Source organism: Pseudophryne corroboree, chromosome 5, assembly GCF_028390025.1.
Source record: "Pseudophryne corroboree isolate aPseCor3 chromosome 5, aPseCor3.hap2, whole genome shotgun sequence".
NCBI classification, from domain to species: domain Eukaryota; kingdom Metazoa; phylum Chordata; class Amphibia; order Anura; family Myobatrachidae; genus Pseudophryne; species Pseudophryne corroboree.
The window spans coordinates 274,709,038-274,736,125 of NC_086448.1; the positions used below are offsets into that span (position 1 = coordinate 274,709,038).

Here is a 27,088-nt window from a genome sequence, read left to right on the forward strand (position 1 = left end):
TAGCATAAGCCTATCATCTATTGTTCCCAGCTTGCATTGAATGGTTAAGTCATGTGTTATGCTTTGTGTCATGTTGACTGAGTCACTGTAAAGGTCTAGATTGTAAGCTGCATACAAAAATGTTTTTTTATAGGTGTCAATATACAAGATATTTGTTCTTTTATTGGAACCGATTTTCAGAATTGCCTCCAAGTGTCTTTTAATTCAAGACTATTACCATACTGTACCTCTTTACTTTTGAAGCCGGGGAGTCGGGACATTATGTGAGACGTAGGCATGGCCAACTGTTCCACCAAAATTGTGATAGGTGGGATGTATGCTAGTATACAACACAGCAAGTAGACACATAAACACAATAATTTAATTTTGTCTATGTGTTACAGTAGCACATTTATGTGTGTTTATTTTAGCTATACTTTTGCCTTGACGTATATGATAATTGATTTAACCAGCCCTAGTGCTGTAGCGTTTCATCAAATATTTGTGTCCTTTTGCTTATACTGTACTGTTAGTTTTTTTATGATAAATTAACTGTAGTTGATGCTTTATGTTCTGTCTTGCTAGGAAGGAAAGTACTGTACAATAGTAGTCTGTAGTACTGTATATTTCTAGAGTTTATTGCTAATCCAACCCATTCTCCTGCAGGGTCATACAGGATTCCCTGGCTATCCTGGTCCTCAGGTAGGAAATTCATTCTGTTTTGCTACTTCTTTGTTCCAACAATGATTAATACATGTGCAAGTAGAGAAAGTAAAATATGAGGTTATTTGCAAATTGTATTCCAATGTTCAGAAAATTAAATTTGCTGGACTGGCCCAACAAAATAAACTTTGAGGAAATGTGGAAAAGGAACACATTTAAATATAACTTAACCTAAAATAAATCAATATTCCATGTAATGAGGATTTAGGCAGGATAAAAATGCAGTTCTTTCTTTTTACTCTTTTTATGTGTGCAATTAATTCACTGTTTCTACATGAATCAGTCTTTTTGTCATGTACTTTTTTGAAATCAAGTGTTTTTAACAGACAAAACGGAGAAATATAAAAACAAAAACATGAAAAACAAAAAAGCAAACCAGCAAGAAAACCCCAACCTCCCTCACCCTGCATACCCTCCACCTTGGGTACCCACCTTAGGTACGCCTAAGCCCTCACAAAGAACAAATCAGTGAAACAAAATTAGTATAAAAGTGGATAAATAAATGACTAGGGCAACTACACCCATACACGTAGAGGTCATGGCTTCTCCAGCCATGGAGAACAGTAACCATTGGAAGAGCTCCTAACACTGTGAGTCTGATTCAGAACTTTAAAAATTTATATAAGGAGAACAGGACCTTATTCGAGTCCAGGGAGGTATAAAAACAATAGATACCAGTAAAAAGGAGAAATATATTACAGTATTGTCATTACATATAATGAAATGGCAATAATATCAGCAATCATACCCTGGACACATAGAAACAAGGTCAAATAGAAAAATAATACTCAGGTTCAACAGAGTCCATAATGGTGGAGCAGCATGATCTGGCGCCTGCAAGACAATCCATGCTGTACCCTCCCGAGAAGAGTCAAAGAAGTGAGTACGGCTCTTAGCCACCACCAGCAGCTGTGCAGGAAAGAACATAGAATATGGTAGTTGAAGGTCCCCAGCCATCTTCTCACCTTGAACCTTTGTAAAAAAAAGTCCTGGAAAACTGCAACCCACTGACCATTATATTCCATGGGTCCTTTGGTTCTGGCTACCGAAGACTAGCATCACGATACTTGTAATAGAGAACCTTGACGATGAAAGTCTGTGGAGGTGCCCCAGGTGGGAGAGAATGGGTAGGGATACAACAAGCTCTCTGAATAGCAAGCTGTGGCATGAAATTGTTTTTGACAAACACAGATAGCATGCAAGATTCAAAAAACAGTTCAGACCCTCTGCCTTCTCAGGCAACCCCACAATGTGGACTTTGTTGCTCCTGAGTCGCCCTTCAATATATGTTAGTTTTTGGTGGCAAATATCCCAATCTAAGCCTGTAAGGTGGCCAACTTTCCTGTAACAGGAGTAGGGTCAGACTGGCCCACAGGGGTACAGGGGAAACCACCAGTGGCCCACTGCCTTAGGGCCCACTCCTTCCTCTAGCGATTAGGTTCCAGACTGTGCCCTTCTATTATACATGGTAGATATGCTGCATTACACTGCAATAGACAATTGTGTATTTCAAGCCTCTGTGGAGGCTATCCACACCCCCTTTATAGGCTGGCCACTCCCATAAGTATGGGCCCCTATCACTGGATTCCCCCGGTGCGCCATTCATGCCCCAGTCCAACACTGAACAGGAGCACTGGTATCCTCCAAAGTAGAAACATGATTCTCTTTTTCTCCAATCCTCTCCCTCATTTTTTGCATATCCTGACAAATGAGAATGGCTTCTGGTTATCATGAGGCTCGCTGAATGCAGTATTTGCAAATCATCAAGCCCTGTCTCCAAAAAAAATAAGTGGAATATATAGGTAAGCCCCAGCCCCATTTGAACCCCTGCAGTGCTTAGGATGACTCCCACCACCACTTTTCACCCTTTCATGCATTTTTCCTTTCTAACCACATGGGGGTATATGCAATTAGCGGCGAATCGCGGCAAATTATCGCCGTTTTTTAATTCGACACAATTCGACAGGTGAATTCCGGCAGGTGGCTGCCGGAATTCACCATATTCAATGAAAAACGGATTCGACAGTCCCGCGGGCGAAAAACGGCCGATTTGCCGGATTTTGCCGCGATTTAAAAAAACGGGGAAAAACGGGAAAAAAACGAAAAAAAAATGGCGTGGGGTCCCCCCTCCAAAGCATAACCAGCCTCGGGCTCTTCGAGCTGGTCCTGGTTCTAAAAATGCGGGGACAAAATTGACATGGGATCCCCCGTATTTTTAAAACCAGCACCGGGCTCTGCGCCTGATGCTGGTGCAAAAAATATGGGGGACTTTTTGTGCCCGTATTTTTTACACCAGCATCGGGCTCCACTAGCTGGACAGATAATGCCACAGCCGGGGGTCACTTTTATACAGTGCCTTGCGGCCGTGGCATTAAATATCCAACTAGTCACCCCTGGCCGGGGTACCCTGGGGGAGTGGGGACCCCTTCAATCAAGGGGTCCCCCCCCCCCAGCCACCCAAGGGCCAGGGGTGAAGCCCGAGGCTGTCCCCCCCCATCCAAGGGCTGCGGATGGGAGGCTGATAGCCTTGAGGAAAATGACAGAATATTGTTTTTTCCAGTAGTACTACAAGTCCCAGCAAGCCTCCCCCGCAAGCTGGTACTTGGAGAACCACAAGTACCAGCATGCGGGAGAAAAACGGGCCCGCTGGTACCTGTAGTACTACTGAAAAAAAATACCCAAATAAAAACAGGAGACACACACCGTGACAAGTACAACTTTATTACACACTGCCGACACACACATACTTACCTATGTTGACACTTTGACTGCCACAGTCTCCGACGATCTGAGGGTACCTGTGAAAAAAATTATACTCACCTGCCAGTGTCCAGAGATAAATCCACGTCCAGAGATAAAATCCTCGTACTTGGCAAAATAAAAACACGCACACCCGTACCAGCGGACTGAAAGGGGTCCCATGTTGACACATGGGACCCCTTTCCACGAATGCCGGGACCCCACGTGACTCCTGTCACTGAGGTCCCTTCAGCCAATCAGGAAGCGCTACTTCGTGGCGCTCACCTGATTGGCTGTCTCGCGTCTGAGGTCAGACAGCGCATCGCAAAGCCTCTCCATTACTTTCAATGGTGGGAACTTTGCCGTCAGCGGTGGGGTTACCCGCGGTCAGCCACTGACCGCGGGTGACCCCACCACTAGCCGCAAAGTTCCCACCATTGAATATAATGGAGAGGCTTTGCGAGGCGCTGTCTGACAGCTCAGAAGCGCAGCCAATCAGCAGAGTGCAAGGACGTTGCGCTCGCTGATTGGCTTAAGAGACCTTTCAGTGACAGCAGTCACGGGGGGGTCTCTCTGCATTCGTGGAAAGGGGTCCCATGTGTCAACATGGGACCCCTTTCAGTCCGCTGGTACGGGTGTGCGTGTTTTTATTTTGCCAAGTACGAGGATTTTATCTCTGGACGTGGATTTATCTCTGGACACTGGCAGGTGAGTATAATTTTTTTCACAGGTACCCTCGGATCGTCGGAGACTGTAGCAGTCGGCGTGTCAACATAGGTAAGTATGTGTGTGTCGGCAGTGTGTAATAAAGTTGTACTTGTCACGGTGTGTGTCTCCTGTTTTTATTTGGGTATTTTTTTCCAGTAGTACTACAGGTACCAGTGGGCCCGTTTTTCTCCCGCATGCTGGTACTTGTGGTTCTCCAAGTACCAGCTTGCGGGGGAGGCTTGCTGAGACTTGTAGTACTACTGGAAAAAACAATATTCTGTCATTTTCCTCAAGGCTGTCAGCCTCCCATCTGCAGCCCTTGGATGGGGTGGACAGCCTCGGGCTTCACCCCTGGCCCTTGGGTGGCTGGGGGGGGGACCCCTTGATTGAAGGGGTCCCCACTCCCCCAGGGTACCCCGGCCAGGGGTGTCTAGTTGGATATTTAATGCCACGCCCGCAGGGCGCTGTATAAAAGTGACCCCCGGCTGTGGCATTATCTGTCCAGCTAGTGGAGCCCGATGCTGGTGTATAAAATACGGGGGACCCCTACTCTTTTTGTCCCCCGTATTTTTGGCACCAGCATCAGGCGCAGAGCCCGGTGCTGGTTTTAAAAATACGGGGGATCCCATGTCAATTTTCCCCCCGCATTTTTAGAACCAGGACCATGTCGATGAGCCCGAGGCTGGTTATGCTTTGGAGGGGGGACCCCACGCCATTTTTTTCCGGGATTTTAGCATTCCATCTAAAAAAAAAAATATATATATTATTTAAAAAAAATATAAATAATACTTGTGCCTCCAAAAAAGACAAACCAAGTACCTAATCCCTTATAATATAAATAGATATGCTATTATCAATAAAAAAAACACAAAAAAAAACATGTTTTAAATTTTTTGTATTAGTTTCACCCACCAAAGTGTGGCGGATTGAAAATGTCGAATTTACTGTCTAAAAGCACTGTTGTCGAATTTCCAAACTTCAATTGAATACACTTTGGTCGAATTGCAGCACTTGTATCATTGCAGAAAAGTCGAATTTGACAAAAGGCGAATTTCAAAAAGTCGAATTTTGAAAGTCCGTTTTTTGGACGGAAAGCACTGAATTGCATTGACGATATTTTTTTTTGGGCGAAAAATTCCCGAAATTCGACAATTTTGGGAATTCGACCGCAATTGCATATACCCCATGGTCTCTAAAAATGTCTTCATGACTACCTGCACAAGAGTGGTTCCACATTCTAGTTATGCTGTAGACTATATATAGCTAGCTTCTATAGTGACATCTAAACTCTGACAATATTCATAAGCCAGGGCCCGTTCAGGAGTCTATGATTTATTTGCCAGAAGCATCGGTTATGTGTGTTAAGTGCAAAAAAGATTTTGGAAGGGCTAAATCTATCATATTCTAAGACTGATAAGCTGACAGTCATCTTGTATTCAGGCCTCTAATGAAAGATAACTTGCCTGTTTTCACTTTTATATTGTTATCATTTTAAGAATTATTAGGCTGTTTTTTAGAAGTCAATGTTTATACTGTATATCACAATTTAAGTAAAGTAAAATAGTTATTTAAAAACAAATTCGGATCTTGTCCCTAAAATCCAAAATGGAAAACATGACATCTTATTGCCTTTGTGCCAAGATTAAAGTCTAATCAATATATTGATCATGTAAGACCTGTGGTTGTTGAGCCATTAGCTATCCAAACTCTGTATTCAGTTAATAACCACGTGATGTGAAAATACAGGGAGAAGATGGAGAGCTTGGCAGGTCTGGAAATGTTGGTCCTAAAGGTGTAAAAGGCAGACAGGTAAGAATGTATTTGTTGTACTTAGATTAGTGGCTGGATGTAATGAAGTACGAGTTAGCTGGAGGTGCAGGTTCCCAGATGAACTTGGACTTTTTTTTTAAAGTGGCAATCATTTATAAGGCATGGTTTTGCCTTGTACATGATTGCCGCTTTAAAAAAACATCCGAGCTTGGCTGGGAACCTGCACCTCCAGCCATCTCGGACTTCATTATATACAGCCCTATATGTCTGATTGTACAACTACAATTATTTGGAAAGAGATACAGGTAGATGCTGCAGCTGAGGACACTTGGGACATATGGTACAGCTAAAGTGCCATCATTGCCTGTTTCTTAAACAATTTTGACCAGTTATGTAAGCTTAATATTCTTTTTGTGCAACAATGATGGAAATACAGTTTGTAAAGTGAGAATTTGTAGGGCTGTCTTAAAGTGTTAAAATACACTATTATTGAGTTTCACTGAGTTAACATGGAGGTGTCTACATATGCAAAGGATCCCAGAATCATCAGGTAATTTTTTTCCACTTGACTTGAAGTTTTTAATGCAAAGCTTCAATCGTCTTCAATTCATTCCATCAGAGTCAGAAGAACAGTGTAATTTACAATGAAAATCCATGGTAATTTTATGTGATAACTAGAAAACATGTACACAGTTATAAAAGTTATAGGGGCTTAATTGTTTAAGTTAAAGTTGCAAATGGATAAATACAGTATACCATCTCAGACAGAGAGTACCTAAATATTTGTACATTATAGTACATCTATAAAATGTTTGTGGATGATGCCATGATCTCTAGAAGCCAGTACAGTGAAGGCATTATTAGATTGTATACTGTCTAATAGTAATGCACCTTATCAGTTGTAACTACAGTATTACTATAGGCTAAACACAACCTTTTAATTGATTCTGTAGAGATGAACACTAAAGACATACAAGATATTGAAAACTTTTGTGAATATGCTAGCATGTGCAATACATTTTAACTTTCTGTTTTTACTTCAGGAACCTTTTTCTTTCTCTGTGATGTAATGTGATTGTGAGTGACTAATGACAGTGTACCTAATCACATGGCAGCTAGACAAAATTACAGGAGTGACACCTTACACTAATAGACACTGAAATGGAAAATGTGTAATTTTCATTAAGCGCTGAGTGAACTTTGTTTTTTGGGAATTTAGAACTGACTGAGGTGGCAGTGTGGTAAGTGTAAGTATTAAAAGTAAAGACAATAAGCAAGTTGACAAAAGCACCTTTCTGTGTTTTTTCTTTCAGCTTGGTTGAATAAAACATATGTTTACTTTTATTAGGAAGATGCATGAGTGCCAGCACTTCTTGTCTTCTGGTTATTTTTCCCTATAGAGGAGAAATTATTTATTATTTATTTTTTATTTATTTATTACCAGTTATTTATATAGTGCACACATATTCCGCAGCGCTTTACAGAGAATATTTGGCCATTCACCTCAGTCCCTGCCCCAGTGGAGCTTACAATCTATATTCCCTACCACATGTACACGCACACACATTCACACTAGGGTTAATTTTGTTGGGAGCCAATTAACCTACCAGTATATTTTTGGATTGTGGGAGGAAACCGGAGTACCCGGAGAAAACCCATGCAAGCACGGGGAGAATATACAAACTCCACACAGTTAGGGCCATAGTGGGAATCGAACCCATGACCTCAGTGCTGTGAGGCAGTAATGCTAACCATTACACCGTCCGTACTGCCCTAAATTACCCTTTGGTCGGAGTGCACACAAGTGACTGCAAATCAATTGCAATTGGATTTATACATAGACAAAATATATAGTGTATCATACACTACCCATTATATTTAAACTAGTTACCATAGTTACCAGCACGTTAAAATTACGGAACAACATAACAGTAGTGTTAGCACTGGCGGCTGTGCATTTCCAAATGGAGCAACACTTGAATTGCTCTGTTGGGCACCATCTAGTGGCCATCGGTGCGCAGAATACTTAGGTGATGAGCAGCGTTAGCTTTTTATTATATAGGATTAGATGAAAAAAAGACTGTTTACTGATTTATGAAGATTAGAATTTGGGCCAGTTCGCTAATGAAGTGGTTTGTGGAAATTATGATGGCATAATAGAATACTGATGGTGAATAATAACCTTTAGATTCTCGGAATTAGAGCTCCAAGCTTCATAAATTTTGAGCTGTGTTAATGGAACAGATGTTTGGTCAGAGCTCTTTGGTTGTTATCATATTTTCCCTACTGTAAATCTTTATATGTAAACCAGTAGCGGATCTTGCCACGGGCAAGCAGGACTTTTGCCCGGGGCGCCGCCTTCCGGAGGGTGCTGGCGCCATCTGGAGGGCGCCGCACCATGGCAAGATCCGCCACTGCTGTGCCCTCCGCTGCCCGCTGTGTCCCCCGGCTCTGCGGCTGTGGTCCCCTGTGAAGGGAACTAGATGCGTAGGGTCTAGTTTCACTTCGCGGAGAGGACCTTTGCTGAGCGGTGCGCGATGACGTCATCGCGCACCGCACAGCAAAGGTCCTCTCCGCGAAGGGAACTAGACGCTACGCATCTAGTTTTCCTTCGTGGAGAGGACCTTTTGCTGTGCGTTGCGCGATGACGGCATCGCGCACCGCTCAGCATTTAAGCAGCGCTTCTACTGTACAGGGGGCATAACTGACCACGCCCCCTGTATTAAGCCACACCCCCATTCCCTGCCCGGGGCGCAGAGGGCCCTCGAACCGGCCCTGATGTAAACAGGCAGGGCAGTTTTTTCCTGGTTGGTACAGGTCCTCTACGCAAAGACTGGCCTGGCAGGTAGTTTCATATAATTATGGACAAATCTAATGGTGAGAATTGGCTAAAATGTTCACTGTCAATCGTTGTTTTTACTAGATAGACTCCATTATATGTAATGTGATCTTGCTATAGTATATACTGAACTCGCAATGCAAATAAAACCAAATGCAATACTTATTTCACAATAAATAATCACCAATGTAAGGCAGACATAAAATCCGTAATAAAAATGTGGAACAATACTCTATCAGGTAATAATAAAGTCTGATCAGAATCAGAGAATCAGAATCAGCTTTATTGGCCAGGTATACTTGCGTATACTAGGAATTTGTCTTCGGTTTGCTATACAACAGCCAAGCAGGTAACAGGTAAGCAGGTGTGTGTGTGTGTGTGTGGGGGGGGGGCAAGTAAAGTTACACAGATAGGTATACCGTAAGGACACAAGTGAGTTATATGTACGTCTAGTCAGGCAATGTTCAGGAGTTCAGCAGGCGGACCGCTTGGGGAAAGAAACTTTTGAGGCTTCTGGTGGATCTGGCAGGGACAGCCCTGTAACGCCTGCCTGAAGGAAGCAAGTTAAACATGCTGTGGCCGGGGTGTAGCTGGTCTTTTACTATCTTCATTGCCCGCTTTTTAGCTCTGGACAAGTACAGGTCCTGGACTGAGGGAAGGTCGACCCCGATAATCTTCTCTGCGGTTCTGACCACCTTTTGGAGCCTGCATCTGTCCCTCGCGCTGGCGGAGCTGTACCATACGAGTATCGAGGAGCACGGTACCGACTCCACAATCGCGGAGTAGAAGAGGAGCAGAAGCTTCTGTGGGATGTTGAACTTCCTTAGTTGCCTGAGGAAGAACAACCTCTGCTGTGCTTTCCCAACAGTGGCGTCAGCGTTGGACCCCATTTAAGGTCCCGGGAGATTGTGGTCCCTAGAAACTTGAAGCGATACCACACTGTCAGCAATAGTTAGCGGAGGTGCACTAGATGACTTCTTCCTGAAGTCCACTATCATCTCGACAGTTTTGAGGGGGTTGAGCTCAAGGTTTTTGTGGATGCACCACTGGGCCAGCCGGTCTACTTCCCGTCTATAGGCCGATTTGTCCCCATCCTTGATGAGGCCGATGACGGTGGTGTCATCGGCGAATTTGATGATCCTTACTGATTGCCCCTCTGAGGTACAGTCATTTGTGTACAGGGAGAAGAGCAGGGGTGAGAGGACACAGCCCTGAGGGGCCCCTGTACTAATGGACCACGCTTGAGAGGTGAATTCCCCCGCTTTCACCACCTGTGTCCTATCTGTCAGGAAGTCTATTATCCAGGAACAGGTAGCTTCTGGGACCCCTAGGCGAAGTAATTTGGGGTGGAGGATGCTGGGGACGATTGTATTGAAGGCCGAGCTGAAATCGACAAATAGGACCCTCGCGTAGGTACCGGGAATGTCTAGGTGCTGTAGAATGTAGTGCAGGCCCAGGTTGACTGCATCCTCGACACACCGATTCGAGCGATAGGCGAACTGCAGGGGGTCCAGTTGGGGGCCAGTCACAGTTTTCAGGTGATTCAAAACCAGACGCTCGAACGTTTTCATGACCACAGACGTCAGTGCTATCGGACTTTATCATTACCTGATAGAGTATTGTTCCACATTTTTATTACGGATTTTATGTCTGCCTTACATTGGTGATTATTTATTGTGAAAATAAGTATTGCATTTGGTTTTATTTGCATTGCGAGTTCAGTATATACTATAGCAAGATCACATTACATATAATGGAGTCTATCTAGTAAAAACAACGATTGACAGTGAACATTTTAGCCAATTCTCACCATTAGATTGTGCCATAATTATATGAAACTACCTGCCAGGCCAGTCTTTGCGTAGACGACCTGTACCAACCAGGAAAAAACTGCCCTGCCTGTTTACATATAAAGATTTACAGTAGGGAAATTATGATAACAACCAAAGAGCTCTGACCAAACATCTGTTCCATTAACACAGCTCAAAATTTATGAAGCTTGGAGCTCTAATTCCGAGAATCTAAAGGTTATTATTCACCATCAGTATTCTATTATGCCATCATAATTTCCACAAACCACTTCATTAGAGAACTGGCCCAGATTCTAATCTTCATAAATCAGTAAACAGTCTTTTTTTCATCTAATCCTATATAATAAAAGGCTAACGCTGCTCATCACCTCAAGTATTCTGCGCACCGATGGCCACTAGATGGTGCCCAACAGAGCAATTCAAGTGTTGCTCCATTTGGAAATGCACAGCCGCCAGAGAATACTTGAGGTGATGAGCAGCGTTAGCCTTTTATTATATAGGATTAGATGAAAAAAAAACTATGTTTACTGATTTATGAAGATTAGAATTTGGGCCAGTTCTCTAATGAAGTGGTTTGTGGAAATTATGATGGCATAATAGAATACTGATGGTGAATAATAACCTTTAGATTCTCGGAATTAGAGCTCCAAGCTTCATAAATTTTGAGCTGTGTTAATGGAACAGATGTTTGGTCAGAGCTCTTTGGTTGTTATCATAATTTCCCTACTGTAAATCTTTATATGTAAACAGGCAGGGCAGTTTTTTCCTGGTTGGTACAGGTCCTCTACGCAAAGACTGACCTGGCAGGTAGTTTCATATAATTATGGCACAATCTAATGGTGAGAATTGGCTAAAATGTTCACTGTCAATCGTTGTTTTTACTAGATAGACTCCATTATATGTAATGTGATCTTGCTATAGTATATACTGAACTCGCAATGCAAATAAAACCAAATGCAATACTTATTTTCACAATAAATAATCACCAATGTAAGGCAGACATAAAATCCGTAATAAAAATGTGGAACAATGCTCTATCGGGTAATAATAAAGTCTGATGTATTTATAACTGCATTTATGATGCAATTCTGCAATTTCTCCTGAGGAAAATAATGTCCCAAGTTGATAATCAGAGTCACAAGCAAACAAAATAAATATACAAATAAAGTAATCACACTAATACAGCTAGTAATTTCAGAAAAAAATAAGATTGATAAATAAGATACATAAGATGTTCCTCAGTCACTGATCAGATGGAATAATTAGTTAAATAATGCCCTGAATACATAACACAACTTACAATGCAGTCATCTCAGGGGTGTGGCCTCATAAGTATCAGTACTCTTGCAGGTGGTTACTGTACTACAACATAGGAGCAAGAGAGCAAGTGCACCATACAACCATTACAATTATCATACATTTCATTATACATCATATCTGAGGTTTTTGGCATAAAATTGGCCAATATTATGAGCCTGCCCATCATTAATCAAGGTAACCTCATTGAACAGATCCCTAACGTTGTAGGGGTTCGCCTCTAGGGTGCAGGGCACCCCCAAACCACTCCAGCCAAGGTGGTTACTGTACACCATATCCGGGCATGAAATTTTAGTCTGGGAGAGGTGGGGGGCAAACACAAGCAAGTGGCTAAGATTTTCCTACCAGCATGTCGCAATGGAAAAACAGACATGACAAAAAAATGAGTAGGCATAGTTAATCTAATATAAATGTGATTATTATAGTCAATAAAAATATAAAAGAATTTATGTGAAGGAGCTTTACCTAAAACTTACCAGCTTCATATGGCAAAGCACAGATTACGAGCCCAATACAATATGGATATTATTCTATTGACTTCTATGCAATACATGGAGCTTTCTGTTGACCTATATACGATACATAGGGCAATGTCATCACTTATATACAATACAGGTAACACTGACAACTATACAATACGGAGAGCACTTATGCAATAGCAGCCAATATGCAATACACAGAACTATACAGTGCTCTCTACACAATTCAGAGACCATACTAGTTACATCTCTGCAATACTTAGAGTGTCCTAGTGACCATTTTACAATACAGGGAGCATTCTAGTGACCTCTATATACAGAGGCACCTCAATACAATACACTATTCTAATATCACCTATAAAAATCAGACATCATTCTAATGATTGATTTACAATACACAGAGCATTCTACTGTGATATGCTGTTAACTAACCTTTTATTATTAGCTTTTATTTATAATGCACCCCAAGTGTCCATAGTGCTGTCCAGTAAATTGCACTGTGCCTCCCTGACCGGCCCGCCCCTGCTGGGCACACTTGGTTAGGCTTATAGGGCAGTTTGCAATTAACTTCCTTATTAGATATTGGGCAGAAATATCAGATGGCCTCTGCTCAGGAATGTTTACTGTTCCTATCTATGAATAGAATTGACTTAACCTTATAATCCCTAGATTGAATTGTTAACTAAAGGAAATTTTGGAGTTCTGACTTTAGAGTCAAGGCTACACATGTACTCACTATACACTGTCCGCCTAATGGCTGTGCTTATGAAATACTCTATGCTCGTCACGTATATGGAATTATGCTGATAATTAACAAGTGGGAGTGTCTGAGGCACATGTTACATGACATAAATGCTTGTGCAACTTCTACAATAAGACTGGGCTGTATTGTTCACTAAAGTAGATTGTCATTATTTTATGGAATGCTACTGTATATTTCATTTTTATTTCAGGCCAGTCCTGGCCTATCGGGAGTAGAAGGTGGCCCAGGAGATATTGGACCACCTGGTCCTAGGGTAAGAAGCATGTTTATTAGGCCAACAATAACATTACAATATTTTACATGTTAAGGCCTCTAAATAATGCTACTTTATTATTCTGTGTTTATTTAGGGTACAAAAGGACCACAGGGAGCAGTATCTTTCACGGTAGGCAACCTACTGTACTTTAGTTTAACATTTTTTCATCCAACAATAATTCAGTTGACATTTCTGTTATGCAGCATATTTCTCAAGTTCCCAAATTGCCACAAACAATAGATTTTCTATTCATCACAGACAGCCTACCCCAAGCCGCATGCTGTTAGAGCTATCTTGCCTGTCCGAACAGGCTAAACTAAAGAAATAAAATAATAAAAACCAACCGATTAATTCTCTAAATATAGGCAGGCTGCTCCGTATCAAGCCTGGTTCTTCTTTTGGGTGAATGCCCCAAAACATAATGGGAGAGTTCTAGCTCAAAGCTTAGTGGCACTGGGCACTTCTTGGTAGCTAGCCTAATTGGTATCAAGGTTATAAGAAAGGAATCCGGACTATGGATAGACACTGTCTAGATGGACAGCCAATAGGTTGACACCATAGGGTCCACACGCAATAGGTTGACAGGCAAAAGAAATACAGGTCAAAAGCTTGACAGGTCAACATAGCAATGGTCAACACAAGTGTTTTTATTTTTTGGTTTGCAAAGCATGACATGCGAAGTGAGCCCGCGATGATCTACCTTATCACTAATTGGGGTTACCGGTGATGAACCATACAAAATGATACAAAAAAAACATTAAAAAAACTTGTGTCAGCCTTTTTTTATGTTGAACTATTGTATCTGTCAACCTTTTGTACTGTCTACCTTTTACCTGTCAATCTTTTGACCCTGTTGACCTAATGCATGTCAACCATATGGTGTCGACCTACTGACTATCTAATAACTGTAGATCTTCTATACCACACCCTATACGAAGATAGTATAGTGTAAGCACTGAGAGCCCCTGATAGTCCTAGGAAACCTACGCATGCTGACGCTTGTAATGCCAAATGTGCCGAAAACATGGCGCCAGTATCCCAGTTCCCGTTCTGTGCAATCATAAGGTTACTCAGATGGTTAATTATGGAAGGATCTGTGTCTCTTTGTGCAGCCGCATGGATCTGCGATACCACCTGTGGGGTCTCACTACAACTTACTACATTATACGGAACCTACATCATTAGCAGATTTTCTCATTAGCTGCATGCAAATTTGCAGCTGCGAACGCATTAGTGTACATCTCTTTATGAGGCCCTAAATTATATGCCAGGGTCATAAATATTTGGCACCAGGGAGTTTAAAGTTATTATACAATAGTTATGTAAATAGCCAATAAAACACATGTCCCTGTTTATTATGTATAGCATAAGAGTTTACACTATAGTTTGGTCATTCTAACTCAAGTCAATACTGGACCAGTATTTCTCCTTGTACAGGGGTGCTGGTGTACTACACCACAGCTTGTAACATAACCCTTCCCGGGCCTGGAGGGTGATGTGGAGGTAAAGTTATAGCAGTCTGCTTTCAAAGGACGCAGGGCCACCACAATGTGATAGTAATTGCTAGCGGGTGCATTTCTATGCTACTTTTCATTCAGCATGCCTGAAAGTATCCCAAAGTCCTAACATTCGAAGCAGCAATGGCGCATATATTATAGATGCTGTATCAGTACAGTAGAGACTTTTAGAGATAAAGTACCAACCAACGAGCTCTGTCATTTTTCAAACACAGTGACCGCTTTTAACACGACAGTTAGGGGCTAACTGGCTGGTGCTTTGGGGTTTATTTATGAAGACTCAACACTTCGGAGCGTGTGTATGTTAAATTTTTAAAAGAGCAATGCTTTTACTAGCAAGACACAGCTAGTAAAAGAATTGCCCTTTTAAATATCGGCATAAACATGTTCAGAAGTGTCAGGGTTTACAACCCAACTATTCATAAATAAATCCTCTTTCCACTATATCTCTCTCCAAGACTTTAGGGGTAATTCAGAGTTGATCGCAGGACCAAATTTGTTAGCAGTTGGCCAAAACCATCTGCACTGCAGGTGTGGCAGATATAACATGTGCAGAGAGAGTTAGATTTGGGTGGGTTATTTTGTTTCTGTGCAGGGTAAATACTGGCTGCTTTATTTTTACACTGCAATTTACATTTCAGTTTGACCACACCCCACAAATTTGCTGCTGCGATCAACTCTGAATCACCCCTTTAGTACATAGACCTCTTAGAGGCCAGTAACTTACCCAGTGTAGCCCCTCCACGTAAGATGCATTCTGTTTGATTGCTGGAACTTTAAAAAGGCATTGTCAATACCTATGACAAAGAACCATTGAGATCAACACAATGTTGAAGTGTAACAGCAGAGACAGAAACAAATACTGTAGACCCTGTCTGTGTATTTACCCCGAATTCCCCAAATAGCATTGCATTTTTACAGGGGCCAATTATCCTCTTTGCAAGTCTGGCTTGAGCTGCTTCTATCCCATGCCTCTGCCAATGTACACATAGGCTAAATTATTAATTCAACACTGTTGGGAGATTTTTAAAAAAAAAAAATAGTCCTGATATGTTTATTTTAAAACTAAACTGGATAAATCAAGGGCAACTTTGCATTATCTGTAAATTAGTTATACAGTACTACTTACATACTTGGGCTACAGCTGTCTTTGTAATCATACATATATTGCAATGTTTTTTCAGACATGCGAACTTGTAAACTTTACACGAGATAATTGCCGTAAGTAAATTCAGCTTCCGTCTATAGTATTTGTCTTTCAAAAACAATGACATTATTTTAACATACTGATATTTCTTTATTTGCAGCTTGCTTTTCAGGTAAAACATTTTTTTTAAACATTACTATATAGTTACAGTTTCATTATTTTTGTCTTTAATAAGATCTAAAAGGTATTCATCTTTTTATTTAAGGTGCTCCTAAATGTCCAGTTTATCCAAGTGAAGTAGTGTTTGCTATTGATGTATCGGAAGACGTTTCACAAGTCGCCTTTCAAAGAATGAAGGACATTATCATCTCCCTTGTAAAACAGATGGAAATTAGTGACAGTAATTGCCCCAAAGGAGCACGTGTGGCAGTAGTGTCGTACAGCAATAATGTTAAGTACCTCATTCGTTTCACTGACTACAAGAATAAAAACCTGCTACTTGAAGCAATCCAAAACATCTCATCTGAAAGGAGAAGCTCTCCAAGAAACATTGGGGAAGCCATGAGGTTTGTGGCTAGAAATATCTTCAAGCGTGTCCGTCATGGAGTTCTCATGAGGAATATTGCTGTTTTCTTTGCGAATGGACCATCCCAAGATGCCACTTCCATAAACACAGCTGTGTTAGAATTAAGGGCGCTTAAAATTATACCTGCAGTAATCGCTTTCCGTGATGTACCCAACGTTGTGAAAGCTTCTTCGGTGAGTTAAAATTTGCTCTTTAAAATCTTATTTATTAAGATGAAACATTTAAAGTTTTGATATTATTATCAATTGTTTGATAATGTTTTCAGGTCATATAAGTTTAATGTGCATGCACATTGTATGACGTTACATAGAAACATAGAATTTGATGTCGGAGAAGAACCACTTGGCCCATCTAGTCTGCCCCTTTTTTTACCATAGTTTTATTTCAAACCTTATTTGATCCTTATTTCTTTGTAAGGATATCCTTAAGTCTATCCCATGCATGTTTAAATTGCTCTACTGCCTTAGCCTCTACCACCTCTGATGGGAGGCTATTCCACTTGTCCACTACCCTTTCTGTGAAGTAATTTTTCCTCAAATTTCTCCTGAACCTGCCTCCCTTTCACCCCCGCAGTCTCAATGCATGTACTCGTGTCCTATTGCTTCTCTTCATTTGGAGAATGTTTCCCTCCTGGACTTTGTTAAAACCCTTGATATATTTTAAAGTTTCTATCATGTCCCCCCTTTCCCTTCCCTTCTCCAAACTATACATATTGAGATTTTTTTAGTCTTCCTGGGTATGTTTTGTGATGTAGGCCATGCACCATTTTAGTTACCCTTCTTTGTACAGTCTCTAATGTAATACTATCCTTTTGAAGATATGGCCTCCAGAATTGAACACAGTATTCTAGATGAGGCCGTACCAATGACCTATACAATGGTATTATTACTTCTTTCTTTCTGCTGCTGATTCCTCTCCCAATGCAGCCAAGCATCTGACTAGCTTTCCTCATTGCTTTGTTACATTGTGCTTACCTGCCTTTAACTCACCTGAAATAGTGACTCCTAGATCCCTCTCCTCAGTAGTTTAATTTCCTATTTCATTTACTTATTTACTCTTCGGCTCTATTTCTCCTTAAAGTTTTACAGTTAAATCTGTTTCATGTTGCCCTTGTGCTCTATTAAGTCCTGTAGGATGTTAGAGTACCCAAGTGCAGGCATTAGCAAAAAAGGTTAGCTGCTATAGGCCCAAACGCATGCTGCGACTGGGAATTCAGTTCTCCTGAATAGTATAGGTAACTTGTCCTTCTCTTTACCCATCCTAATGATATTACTGCCTCTGTCTTGTCTTATATACTTTCTTATGTTTGTATCCACTTAGTTTTCATTTGACTACTGGTATTGTCCCTTGCCTAACTAACTACCCATGTTGGGCTAACTCTTAAATTGATGACTGTCTGCTTTAAAACTCCTGACTTTGATCTGTCTAGCTATTCTCTTGTTAGTTGGACAACTGCTATATGTATCTACAGTACTTACCTAGGGACACCAGCAATTGCCTGCAGTGCAGACCTGCGCTGTACTAGTTATGTGCAGGCAGCTGATAATTCTCACTTAATAACCAATCTTAGTTTTATTTAACAATTCATTAGGTTTTATTCTAGATACAAAAGCACAAACAAGCACTTAATTTTTTTTCACTGTGTACAGGTCTGGGTATCAGTACAAGGAAATGGAGAGTAGCAAGAAATGGCTTTGGGATGAATTGCCTTTTAAAGATGGATATTGATTGATCATAGATTAGATAATACTATATATCAGGATAAGGCACCCACAGTAACATACATAGTATCTAAGGTTGAAAAAAGACAATTGTCCATCGAGTTCAACCTATTTGTGGTCTCCTATGCACGATTATTTTGTATAAAATTTTGACTGAAGTTGATGACTGCCGTTACGTTTTACCCCTCTTTTTTATAATAACCATAGTGCGTGACTATGCCCCGTAACCCTGGATATCCTTATCCATTAGGAATTTATCTAACCCATTCTTAAAGGTGTAGACTGAGTCGGCCATTACAACTCCCTCAGGCAGGGAATTCCAAACATGTATCGTCCTAACCGTAAAAAAGCCTTTACGCCGTATTGTGCGGAATCTCCTCTCCTCTAACCTGAACGAGTGTCCATGAGTTCTCTGTGTTGATCTAACCAAAAACAGGTCCTGCGCAAGATCTGTATATTGTCCCCTTATATATTTGTAAATGTTGATCATGTCCCCTCTTAATCTCATCTTTTCCAGTGTAAACATGCCTAGTTTGGTCGCCCGCCTTTGAACCTTTTCTAGCTCCAGGATATCCTTTTTGTAGTAAGGTGCCCAGAATTGTACACAGTATTCAAGGTGTGGCCTCACAAGTGATTTATATAACGGGAGTATAATACTCTCGTCCCTAGCATCAATTCCCCGTTTTATGCATGCTAATATCTTATTATCCTTCTTTGCTGCAGTCCTACTTTGGGTACTACTACTTAGTTTGCTATCTATCAGTGTTCAAGTGTTTGAAGAAATATACAATTCACTTTGCATTTCGCTGCAGGGCTGTGCTAAACACTACTCCTGTGTCCCTCCTGCCAACAGACACCAGAGGTTGAAGTTGGGTCTCTAAAACTATGTATGTTTGAGACCTACTAGCTGGGTGGGAACAAATAAATGTGAATAAGTGAATAGAGAATATATTTGTCGAAAGAGTAGATAATGCAACCAATGGTTGTAGTGACATATAAAATATAGCAGCTGAGAAAGTATATCATTTTAATTTTGCTTATTCTGCCTGGCACAGCTAGTATAAGAGACACCTCAGGTAATCAGCCTTGCTTTTAAACCAGTTCATAACTAATGTTCAGTTTATATAATCCCTCTAGTCTCTGGTCATAGTAATAACTTGCACACTTGAAGTGAGATGCCAATACCATGGGAAGTTAAGCAGACAGAGTGATTTTTTTTTTGTGAATACCAAGGGGTATAATGTATTTACTAAAGTGCAGGTTTTTAGCAGGATGTCAATACGGAATAAGAGAGAGTAAAATAAGAGAAACCAATGTGAATGTTTTGTGTCATGCTCTGAATCCCCCTCAGGTAGTACATTATCTCACAAAGCAGCTGTAGGAAATGTATGTCCCGTCACTTTTTGTAAAGGCTGATTTGAATGTTTTTCTCTTTAATTATTTTCTGAAAGTTTTTCAATCACTATTTATTGTTTCATTGGGCCTGTTTATAAAAATACTACTACTACTAATAATAATTGCTTTATATCCTAAATTCTTCCATATACTGTTGATAATTAGGTGGATGAAAGTAATGTATTCCAGGTGTTTGTTTGGAAGACACCAGAAGACCAGAAGCTAAATATGCTATCTCACTGTACTTTGTGCTATGGTAAGAGTTACTTCAATGGAAAGCACATTGATTTATTTATATTTATAATTAGATCATGATTAATATTACAAGATTTAAATTATATTCTCATGTTACAATATAATAAATCACTCTTACAGCAACGTGGCTGGGATTCATTAAAGCACACTATCAGTTAAAACAATAAATTACAAGCTATTTACAATAAATACATATTCACATAAATGTTTGTGTCATTTCCCAACACCATCGTCATGCAACATGAGCAAATGTCGTAAGGAACATTATTATATACAGCTATTGATAGATATATATATATATATATATATATATATACAGCATATATACAAGAGGTTGTTGCTCACATTCTGATTCTATGGCAATAGTTTTGGTTAACCTTACACATGTTGTGGTTGAGTAACCTTCAGAACGTCATTGGGCAGTCCTCCTTTAGACCGGTGTCAAACTTGCATATTGGAGCACATTATTATAGCAAATGACATTTGGTGCTCTGATAATCCTTAGAAGATACATTTTTAGTATATAGACAAAATGCAATAGCTATCATAACGATCTCCTGTACTACAGAAACACTGCTTTAGTGCTACTAAAACCTTAGCATTCTGTGTTTCAGGTAATGATTGTTTCTGATTGGTTGATTAAGATCTGGAATAGTTCTTCTAGTATGCCACCAGTCTTCCTTAGAAAACGAAAGATGTTTGTTCCAGATTCTTGGTTATGTTTTATGGTAATGGGGCTGTGGACAAGCTAAGGGGCTCATTTATCAAGCCTTGGAGAGTGATAAATAGCACGGTGATAAAGTACCAGCCAATCAGCTCCTAACTGCCATGTTACAATGATAGTTAGGAGTTGATTGGTTGATACGTTACCACAGTGCTATTTATCACTCTCCAAGGCTTGATAAATCTGGGCATTTAAATCTTTAAACATATCAACACCTCACCTTCAAAATATTTATGGTTTTTGTAATTTTTTATTGGAAACATTTATTGGTGTTATAAAGTACTGAGTGTTTCATACCAAATGTGTTTCAGACAAGTGTAAACCTGATGTGAAATGTGAGCTGGATCCCATTCCTCCCACTGAAATAGACATGGACATTGTCTTCATTCTGGACAGTTCTCGCAGTGTGAGAAGTGATGACTTTGTGCGAGCAAAAGACTTTGTGGCCAGAGTGCTTGATCATATCTATATATCAAAGCAGCCAGGAACGTCAGAGTCGGGAGCCAGAGTAGCTTTGCTCCAACAGGCCTCTCCCAGGTTCATGCCTAATAGAAATTTAAGCCCTGTTAAAACAGAGTTTGATCTTGTTGCTTACAATGACAGAAATGTAATGAAACGACACATCCAGGAAGCTGTGACACAGCTGGAGGGGCCATCTGCATTGGGCTATTCTCTTCAGTGGGCAATAGAAAATATTTTCAGGAAAGCTCCCAGTGCAAGGAAGCACAGAGTCATTTTTACAATCCTCGGCAGTAGAACAAGTTCCTGGGACAGAGAAAAATTGAAGGAAGTGTCCCAAAAAGCCAAGTGCGAGAAATTCACACTAATTGTCTTGGCGTTTGGAAAAGACATAAGCCACAATGAGTTGCTTGAACTTTCTAGTCTTCCGCAAAGCCAGCATGCGCTACATTTGCTTACTGTGTCTGAATCCGAGGTGGGGTATGCGGAGAGATTCATCCATGCCTTCTTAAGTCTCCTAAACAGTAAGTAGTAAATGCATCGTTTTATGTGAGGAACAATGGCTTGTCACTCTTATATTACTTGTCCGTCGAGTAGAGAGCACGGGGCCTATTTAGAGTTTGCCGTACATCTGTTTTTTAGTGTAAGGTACACATTTGCATACTGCACGTGCACACCATAAATGCACACACACGTGAATGTATAGTTTTTACATGCCATTGCAACAGCATGTAAAAGCCAGCAATGGCGTTGGAACTCCCTACTAAATCCCACCCCCGATTCATTTTGTTTTGTATACAGCCCTAAGGGGTTGCAAACAAAAATCCACAAGTCCAGCATTACCATTAGGTTGGGTACTCACAGAGCGATAATGTAAGCAATCTGATTTTTCTAACATTATAGCTCCGTGTGTACCCCCCCCCCCCCCCCACAGCGATAGCTATGCGCAGGCCCGCACATCGCTGTCGCTGGTGCTAGATTGGCTCAATCCAGCAGGTCTCTCATTTCCCCGTGCCCCCCCCCTCCCGCGCGCACGCTCAGCACACATCTCTCCCCAGATCTGCCCGTGAATACGGGCCTGAAGTGCGGCTCATGGGTAATAAGACTGATACCTATATGTTACATTTCAAAGAACTTTGGGTTATTATCGGAGTTTGGTATATTTGTTATTGTTTACATGTAAAATAGAGAGAGAACACTGTACTGGATTTACCATCCTTGCACTTGGCTAATGGACTTTATGTTGACTAAATTAAACATTTCTAGAGAGGGCTACAGATGTGTCCTCATACATCTTGCCTCATTACGCCACGTAGCAGGAAATACCTGACGTGAGTGAGCTGATAGGCATTGTTCAGCTGTGTTAGCATTGGGCATCTTTTTTGACGAAAATGCACCTACTGTAATTCGCAACGCTATGTGAATAGGACGTGCAAGCAGCTTCTGCTGATTAAAATGATATGCAGCGAGCCTATATTCTGTGTGTGACTGCAGCTGTATTTGCATATGAAATGTTACGTTACAGTGTTTTCTAGGTAAACCCTGTTACAGTATGTACCATTTCGTATGCAGATACAGCCGCAGTCGCACACAAAATATAGGCATGCCGCATATCATTATAATCAGCAGAAGCAGCTTGTGCTTCTTATTTGCATCCAGTTTGCGAATAACACCCATTTTAAGGGATAAGTCGTACAAAACGAAGCTTGGTGGCACCGAGCGCCGTAAATACAGTGTTGTAGCAATTCTTAGTTTCGGTTTAGTTTGTTGTTATTAAACTGTGCATCTTAATTCCAGATGATATTAATAGTTATCCAATAAAAGCTTTTCAAGCACAATGTGAAGGCCGTGGGGACTCTCTGGTGTCTTTCTCAGAAAGGTTAGTAGCACACTAACAATAATAGATCCAGTATACTGTGTTGAGCTGCAGTGGCGTAACTACTGCCCCCCAGCATGTCACTCTCCTCACTAACCCTCCGCTGCTGTAAGGACGGACACGGAGGGCACAGCGCGCGCGTCCGGCGGGTCTGTTAAAGGAAGTGCCGTTCGTGAGCTCTGATTGGCTCACGAACCGGCACTTCCTTTAACAGACCCGCCGTAAACCCAGGAGGGACGCAGGAGAGGCGCGCGCTGTGCCCTCCGTGTCCCTCCAACACAAAACAGCAGGGGGGGGGGGGGGCATGGCACTGGGGGAGCATATGTGGCACTGAGGGGGCATATATGGCACTGGGGGGGTGTATGTGTACCTGACACATGGGTGGGGGGGGGCTATATTTCGCACTGGGGGCACGTGAGTACCTGGCACTGTTGGGGAATATCTGGCACTGGGGGCATATATGGAACTGGAGGGGTATGTGTGTACCTGGCACATGGGGGGGGGGCTATATTTGGCACTGGGGGCATGTGAGTACATGGCACCGTGGGAGAATATCTGGCACTCGGGACATATGTGGCACTGGGAGCACAGCCCTAGCAACAAGCACTACCCCCTAGCAACGAGCATGACACCCGGTGCATGAAACCCCTGGCAACGAGCATGACACCCAGTGCATGAAACACCTGGCAACGAGCATGACACCCAGTGCATGAAACCCCTGGCAACGAGCATGACACCCTGAGCATGAAAACCCCTGGCACCGTGCATGGAACCAAGAGCATGAAACCCCTGGCAACGAGCAGGTAATTTAAAAGTAATTAGAAGCCTTACTGTAGGACTTAATGTGTAATGGGCATTACGGTGTGCGGCATAATGTATCACGGACATTGCGGTGTGTGTCATAATGTGTCACAGGCATTATGGTGTGTGGCATACTATATCACGAGCATTGTGGTATGTGGTATAACGTCTCAGGGTCATTGCAGTGTGGCATAATGTATCACGGACATTGCGGTGTGTGGCATAGGGTATAACGGGCATTGCAGTATGTGTCACAGGCATTACGGTGTATGGTATACTATATCGCGGGCATTGTGATATGTGGTATAATGTCTCAGGGTCATTGCAGTGTGTGGCATAATGTATCACGGACATTGCGGTGTGTGGCATAGGGTATAACAGGCATTGCGGTATGTGTCACAGGCATTACGGTGTATGGTATACTATATCACGGGCATTGTGATATGTGGTATAATGTCTCAGGGTCATTGCAGTGTGTGTCATAATGTGTCACAGGCATTACGGTGTGTGGTATACTATATCACGGGTATTGTGATATGTGGTATAATGTCTCAGGGTCATTGCAGTGTGTGGCATAATGTATCACGGACATTGCGGTGTGTGTCATAATGTGTCAGGCATTACGGTGTGTTGTATACTATATCACGGGCATTGTGGTATATTTGTCTCAGGGTCATTGCAGTGTGTGTCATAAAGTGTCACAGACATTGTATGTGCCATAATGTATCAGGGGCATTGCAGTGTGTGGCATAATGTATCACGGACATTGCGGTGTGTGTCATAATGTGTCACAGACATTGTATGTGCTATTATGTATCAGGGGCATTGCAGTGTGTGGCATAATGTATCACGGACATTGCGATGTGTGTCATAATGTGTCACAGGCATTGTATGTGCTATAATGTATCAGGGGCATTGCAGTGCGTAGCATAATGTATAACGGGCATTGCGATTCCTGTCATAATGTGTCACAGGCATTACGGTGTGTGGCATAATGTGTCGGGGGCATTACGGTGTGTGCATATTGTGTTATGTGCATTATTGTGTGTGGCATAATGTCTTAGGGCCATTTCAGTATGTGGCATAATGTATACTGGGCATTACTATAAGGAGGAAAAATGACAAATAATGTAAGGGGCATGAATCAGGATTATTTTTCTTTCCTGTGGTGGCTAACGTCTGAGCATGCAGGTTGCAAAACTGGGGTATAAGGTAGTCTTTTCCTGCAATGCCATGCCCCTTTATGCAAAGCCACGCCCATTTCAATGAAGCCACACCCCTTTTTGCGGCACGCACGCCTTCGGCGTGCGCATATTTGTCCCTTTAGTAGTGCCAATTATGGGGGGGGGGGGGCGCCGAAGAATTTTTTGGCTTGGGGGAGAAAAATTTCTAGTTATGCCACTGTTGTCCTGTTTACATTCACTTCTATGAATAACATGCATAATGTTGGAAAATAAAGAGATGCTTACTCTCATCCCATCAGCCGGTCTGGGCTTCTGGAGCAATACGAAAGTGTGCAGGGCTGGCAACAGAAGAGTGAGGCTCGTTACTCTCATGTTACTCTTATTCTGAATGGGTACTGCTATCAATACACAGACACATTAAATAAAGTATCAAATGTATTATATAAAACCTTTTTTTACTTGTACTCACTCCTCCTAAGGGTTGGACTGGGGTTACTTTGTGGCTCATCTGTAGGCTGGTCAGTCACTGTCACAGACTCATACTGTAATGCAGTTGCCAGAAATTCCAGACACCGGACGATCAGGGTGTGTATAATGCAGGTGTAGGTCACTAGCTCTCAGGTGGATGGGTGGTGGTGCGGTCTGTGGGGGTCATTCAGACCCCGATCGCATGCTAGCTTTTTTTGCAGCGGCAACGGGCATCGCAGGACAGCGACGGATTTTGCGGAAAAAAGTGATTGCACCGGCGATCGCAAGAAGATTGACAGGAAGAGGCCGTTAGTGGGAGTCAATTGACCGTTTCTAGGGAGTGTCCGGAAAAACGCCAGACGAACCCAGCCGTTTGGAAGGAGGATTCCTGACATCAGCTCCTGGCCAGATCATCGCAGCGGCTGAGTAAGTCCTGAGCTGTGCAGAGACTGCACAAACTTTTGTTTGTGCAGCTCTCTGCACAATCGTTCGCACGCCTGCACAGCGATTGCCCCCTCTCGATGTAGGCGGCAACTACCTGATCGCAGCACTGCAAAAAAACGCCTGTGTGCGATCAGGACTGAATCACTCCCTGTGATATGATCATGCTCCTGAGACATGCAGGGTGTCCAGCGGGGTTTATGTTCCCACCCGATGCTAGCACACTAATAATACCCTATCACTGCCACTTTTAAACTATTGGCTAAATAAAGGGGCACCAAGCATAGTGAAAACTAGAGCTTCCACACAGGTGTGTCTCGTGCGTTAATTAAGCATAAGGTATAGGGACTGAATCTGAGCTCGACGGATCTCTGTACATGATGCAAATGGCAAATTTTGTCATACAACTGCGCAGATTTATAAAATTTTGCGTATCTCCATCCTATTCTGAGTCGGACGGATCTTGACTACGGGGTCTATTCAGTGCATGTCGAATCCTTTCCTTTTGACCGTTCTCGACAATGTCAATCCAACTTTTTTTTTAAAGTCTGATTGACATTGTCGAAAACGGGACTAAAAACGTATTAGAATGTTGGCAACGTTCTGTGACTTAATGATATCATCCATTGTTATAAAGGAATTTCATTTATTTTGTTATTGTTATTAGTAGTAATGGCGGACTCGGTCAACAATTTTAAGAATGGGCTAGATAAGTACCTATTGGATAAGGATATACAGGGTTATGGTGCGTAGTCACGGACTATAGTTAAAAAATAAAAATAAGAGGAATAAACAGCGGCCGACATTAGCAACAGACTAAATTAGTACTAAAAATAATACAACATTGGAGGCCACAAATACTGTAGGTTGAACTCGATGGACAAATTGTAGTTTTTCAACCTCAAAAACTATGTTACTATGTTACTATATTATTATTATTATTATTATTATTATTATCATCAATGTCCTCATATAATCCTTGGAGGTGGACCTAATCAAAGTGAGGGGGAATGTCCTGGGCAAGAGAGTACATTATTGTTGTGAGTGATGCTAGGTGCTCACTGCTGAAAGAGGCATGACCCACTGAAGTGACATATATATATCAAGCACTTTACTATACAGCAGAGAAC

The 27,088-nt window shown here is 41.7% G+C and overlaps 1 protein-coding gene across 1 annotated transcript in view; it reads left to right on the forward strand.

Moving 5' to 3' along the window:
* LOC134927618 (collagen alpha-6(VI) chain-like) overlaps positions 1-27,088 on the forward strand; it is a 409,854-nt gene that overhangs the window by 259,385 nt on the left and 123,381 nt on the right. The window contains exons 29-38 of the mRNA XM_063922353.1: positions 646-681; positions 5,896-5,958; positions 13,319-13,381; positions 13,478-13,513; positions 16,086-16,122; positions 16,209-16,220; positions 16,314-16,807; positions 19,916-20,006; positions 21,041-21,712; positions 22,986-23,067. Of these exons, the coding sequence (XP_063778423.1) occupies positions 646-681; positions 5,896-5,958; positions 13,319-13,381; positions 13,478-13,513; positions 16,086-16,122; positions 16,209-16,220; positions 16,314-16,807; positions 19,916-20,006; positions 21,041-21,712; positions 22,986-23,067 (1,586 nt within the window). The remainder of the gene's footprint in view (positions 1-645; positions 682-5,895; positions 5,959-13,318; positions 13,382-13,477; positions 13,514-16,085; positions 16,123-16,208; positions 16,221-16,313; positions 16,808-19,915; positions 20,007-21,040; positions 21,713-22,985; positions 23,068-27,088) is intronic.